This window comes from Anser anser (assembly GCF_964211835.1).
Source record: "Anser anser genome assembly, chromosome: 1".
Taxonomy (NCBI): domain Eukaryota; kingdom Metazoa; phylum Chordata; class Aves; order Anseriformes; family Anatidae; genus Anser; species Anser anser.
The window spans coordinates 183,466,533-183,471,578 of record NC_139720.1 but is presented as its reverse complement, the minus strand read 5'-3'; the positions used below and the strand labels follow the sequence as shown (position 1 = coordinate 183,471,578).

The window sequence follows — 5,046 nt, the reverse complement described above, 5'->3', positions numbered from 1 at the left end:
CCCTGCCCAGGTTCAGCACCTTGCACTTGGCCTTGTTGAACCTCATCAGGTTCACGTGGGCCCACTTCTCCAGCCCGCCCAGGTCCCTCTGGATGGCATCCCTTCCTGCTGGGGTATGACTGCACCGCTCAGCTTGGTGTCATCTGCAGACTTGCTGAGGGCACACTCGATCCCACTGTCTATGTCACTGCTAAAGACATTAAACAGCACCGGTCCCAGGACAGACCCCTGAGGGACACCACTCGTCACCAGCCCCCACCTGGACACGGAGCCATTGGCCACCAGCCATTGACCACCACACTTGCCAGTATGGTTCTTCTCATTGGAGCGGCGATTGGGAAGATGAATGCACAATTATGAATTTTGGTTAACTGAAGTTGCTGTAAACTTCAGTATGTACCAGGTCTCTGAAGGTGTTGGTCTGTTGAACCTCCATCCTTGGAGATACTCAAAAGCACTTCACCATGCCTTCAGCAACCTGATTTAACTTCGGAGCCACATCTAGCTTTGGAGCTGACCCTGCCTTAAGCCATGTTTTGGGTGGATGTCCCTCCCAACCCTTGCTATCCTACTACTTGGCCACTTCTTCTGGCCATAGGTTTTTAGCCACCAGATTCGAAGTATTTAATGCTTGCCATTGTGCAAGCATTGGATTAGGACAGGGCAAGAGTGGGTAGAAGAAAAGATAATTAGAAATGAATCTGTGCTGCTGTTTTGAACAGTATGGCCCAGCATCATTTCATCAGTCTCTAACTAGGGTGTGAGTGAGCGGGGTAATGTGATTGAGAGTCGAGCAACGCCTAGTTCCAGAAAGCAAGGGCAGTAAGTCACATGTTGCCCCACGAGATGGAGTATTGTGCCAAACTCCTCCTTCAAGGGATGTGAGGACGCTGTCAGTAACTGGGATGTTGCCTCTTCTGCTTCAGGCCCTGCCATGAGAACTCCTTCTTCACCACTTCCCACTTTGCTAGTTTGATGTTTAATTGCTAATCTCTACCAAAGGCTCGTGGTTACCTCTATTTGCTGCCAGAACAGCCTATTTTGTGTCTTGAAAGGGCCAAAAAAAAACCAGTCCTGGGGGAATAGGAAGGCGTCAGTGCCTTTTTTTAATCACCAGCAGACAATTTTGGAGAGTCAAATGCACACACCAAGAGCCAGCTAAGAGTAAAGCAGCAGCACGACAACTCTTCAATCTGTGCTGAGTTTAATATATTGCAGATCCCAGACCCTGATGATCAATACCTTTGGTATCATGTGAGATGCATGACCAAAACACCAGCAAATTGAATGAGGAGTAACTTTTGGCACAGCAATTCAATTTTTGTGTTGCACCTCCAGGCCTGCTGCTCCACGTGGCCGGATGGGCCCCTGGGAAGATTTGTCCTCTCCATTCGCTGGTGATTGGGTTGCACGGATAACCTGGGTTCGTTCATCTCTATCTCAATACAAGTGCATGTTTTTGCCTTACAAAAACCTCTTGATCTGGTTCTGACAGTCAAGAACACGACACGTGCTTGGGAAACGCGTGTTAGAAGCCAACAGTGGCCACCTCCAAGCCGAAGGCAGATCAGTCTGCTTATGTTAGCCACAAATACAAAAGTATTTAAAGACATGAATTTATTCTCCTTGTCATGCACACAGGTTTGCTATAGAGGTCATTTACAGTTCAGTGCAACTTATGGGTACTCATAAGCATGATCACTCAGGCCAGACCAACACTGGAACACTCTTTTACCGCATATAATAGTTATTATATGTTATATATTAACACAGCTACAAATTGTGACTTTTTCACTTGGAAGGACATCTTTTATTAAGACCTTCCTATAAGTGGTTCGTTGTGTTCTGCTCCTTCATGAGTTCAGATAAGCTCTGTGTTCCAGCTGCTGCCTCCTACGAAGTGAGGCTAATCACAGCACCAGAAGCAGCTGGATGGTTAATTCCTTAAGAGCCATGAAATGCACTGGTATGAACAGCAGAAGGCTTCTTTGTGCATTTTTCTTTGGTGATTCTGGGCTGAATAAGTTCCTTCCTGAAAGCAGCTGACTGCTGCTGCCTAAAAATATGGTATCCTCTCTTGCTCTCCTTGCCCCACCACTTTCGTTCGTTTCATAGTAGAGTAGGGTCTACCACTAAGCTTCTTAACTTTAACCTTGATTAAGAGAATTTTGGGTGCAGGGGGCCCCCAAGGCACACATTTCATAGGTCCTTTCTCCAAGAGGCTCAGTGGGATCCAACGGAGACATCACAGTTTCACCTAGTTTCAAAACATCTGAGAGGGGGGGCTTCCCCTTGACCACCATGAGGATATTCAGAGGTTGGCTTGCCATGTGGGCATGTTTCCAAGCACCTAGAACTTGGATTTGACTTCCTTATACTTAAAGAGAACACGAGGGAAGTTAGGTAACATTTTCCTGAAAATGGTATTCAATAAAAATAAGGAATGGGAAAGAAAGACAAGGAATTAGTAAGTACACATCCTGAAACAGTGTCACACCATCTAATCCTGACTCGCTTCCATGGTTTGAAGGTTATACCCACGGGTGCCGTACGGAAGCCGATTAGCTGTTGGCTGAAGTCCTGCTCCATCAGGATACCTGCATCGGGGCTGGGAGAAAGATAAAAATCCCTCGTGATCTTCTCTGCCAAAAATGCATCCCTGCTGACGCACTGGACGCCACCAGTCGATGAGTAGAGCCTGGTGCAAGAGGTGGTTGGTGGCGAGCGTACGAGAGACGGATCCAAAAATGCTCCCGCTGGTGAGCAGCTGGGTGTTTCTCAGCGCGACGTGTGCCAGCTGCAGGTCTGCTTCTTTCAGGGGGTGCCCAGAGCCTGGCATCCTGCTGGCAAACCCCATGCAGGGTCCACCCGAGCTTCAGCTCTGTGCTGGCTCCACCTGAGGCTCACCCGAGGGCTTGCCTCCTCTCTGCCGGCCCGAGGAGAGGCTGTTCTGGGGATGGGGAGCGCTGCCCCGCGCCCCTCAGCAGCTCACCCAGGACCCCCAGAGCCTCCTGCAAGCCCTGTCCGGTGAGGGCACTGCAGCCCCGCAGCACCCACGGGTGCCCCATCAGCTGCCCCCGCTGCAGCCGCTGCCCCAGCTCGGCAGGAGCCATCGCCCCGGGCACCTCCTGCTTGTTGGCCAGGAGGAGGACGGGGACGCCAGCCAGGCTGGGGTGGCCCAGGGCTTCCTCCAGAGCCTCCAAAGCTTCGGGCAGCCGGGCCATGTCCGTGCTGTCCAGCACGAAGATGAGGATGTTGGTGTCCTCCAGGTAGTGGGGCCAGCTGGCCCGGAGGCTGCTTTGTCCCCCGACGTCCCAGAGGGTGAAGGGCACGCCGCAGGGCGTCCGCAGGGACTCCACGTTGAAGCCCACCGTGGGGCAGGTCTCCATAGCCCGGCTGCTCTTCAGCCTGTAGAGGAGGGTGGATTTGCCGGCGAGGTCGAGCCCCAGCATGACCACTCGTGCTTCTCTTCTGCGCCAGCCTTTGGAGATCAGCTTCCCCATCGAGATCCTGCCTCAAACAGTGGGGGAAAAAAAAATAAAAAAAGGAACGTAGACAAAAAAAAGTGTATTTCCTGGATAATATCAGTTAATAACAGAGCACTCGGTTCTGCTTTGCTTACGTTTGCTGAACGAAGGATCAGGCAGCTTGCTTTTCTTCTCTTCGCAGCTAGGACGAGGCAGAGCTCTTATTTTGGAGGTGTGGAGCGGAGCCAGGGAGCGCGGTCCGAAACGGCGACTTCTGCCTTCCAGCTCTGCTGCCCCCAGCCTTCATCGCCACTCGCAGCCTTCAGCAGCTGGCGCAAACGGGAGGCAGCATGTTGCAGGAAGAGGTGGGGAGGCAGCGGGACACGTTTCCTCCTCATCATGGACAGAAATAAACGAGCTTTTGTTCATTGGCTTCTTGAGGGGAAATCCACCCCCGGACAGACAGGAGGAAGCCGGGTTTCAAGCACGGGGTTGCTCTGGGAATTTGCTGAATCACAGCTCAAGGGTGTGGATTTCAACACGAGCAGCACCGACGGGTTTTCAATGTTGTGCTAGCAAAAAATCCAATCCAGCATCGGCTTTCACTACCTGCTGCACAGAGAGCAATGATGGGTTTAAAGAAATGCACACAAACACGATTTTTAATGTCTCGTGGAAAGATGACCAGCCTGAAAAATCTATAAAACTCATTACGTCGAGATACTATATTTTAATTTCCATATGTGAAGCAAAGTCAGCCCTCTGTGGCTTGGCAGGGGGGAGGGAAATCCCTTAAAAGAAGGGAAAAACGTTTAACAAGGCGGCCCCAGTTGAACTTTACATGCCAGAGGCTGCTGGGGACGTGTAAGGGACCGCCTGGTCCTACAGACCATCCTTTGCTAGGTATTTCTGCGAGCAGAGGCTGAAGCACGTCCCGTGCAGGTCTCTGCCATCGTTGGGGCTGGTTGGCACCGGGTGCCACCACGAGGTCTGTGGGCGTGCGAAACGTGTTACTTGGCTGAGGATCTAGGTTAACTCAGAAGCCAGCGCTTATCTGCAGTGCTGTCACGTAGATCATCTCCGGGCAGCAACGCACCGCCACGTGCGTGATAAATCAGGCAGCGTGCGTTCATGTGCCATCGCTTCTGGAAATGGTCTACACACCAAGGGAAGGGCGGGATGCTGGCTTGATGGGAATAAAGCAAGAGCTGTGGTAGGGAGCGCAGTGATCCTCGTCCTCCGGGGGCTGCTCGCCCATCCCGCAGGCTGTGCTGCAGCCCAAGGGTTGTCCACTGGTCTGAGTCCTTTTCCTTAAAATGAGTTAAATTGGTGCCTGGATCCTTAATCTGCTGCTTCTCCGTTTTGAGAAACCCTTCCTCCTCATAGTACATTGGGCTGTGAGGTCTTTGTGATGGGTATTTTGTGAAACACCAGTGGGTCTAGCGGGCTGCCCCTTGAACCTGCCATGCTCCTCCTGCCTTCGCCGCTGACCTTCTCTGAGGCTTGAGTTGTTCATTCATAAAACTAATTTATTTAAACTGGAGTGTAGATACAGGAATCAAGGGTGGAGATCCTATCA

General features: G+C 51.5%; 1 protein-coding gene across 1 annotated transcript; it reads right to left on the bottom strand.

Annotated features, from left to right (window-relative positions):
* Positions 1–401: 401 nt before the first annotated feature.
* On the bottom strand, positions 402–4,223 carry ARL11 (ARF like GTPase 11). Its single transcript, XM_083847979.1, has 2 exons — positions 3,623–4,223; positions 402–3,510 (listed from the first exon to the last, which is right to left on the bottom strand). Exon 2 carries the CDS (start codon positions 3,501–3,503, stop codon positions 2,904–2,906), a length of 600 nt encoding a protein of 199 aa, XP_083704105.1. The 5' UTR covers positions 3,504–3,510; positions 3,623–4,223; the 3' UTR covers positions 402–2,903.
* Positions 4,224–5,046: the final 823 nt, after the last annotated feature.

Bases quoted from the DNA above. Each gene is read 5' to 3' on its own strand.
- ARL11 (XM_083847979.1), bottom strand. From the start codon at position 3,503: ATGGGGAAGCTGATCTCCAAAGGCTGGCGCAGAAGAGAAGCACGAGTG.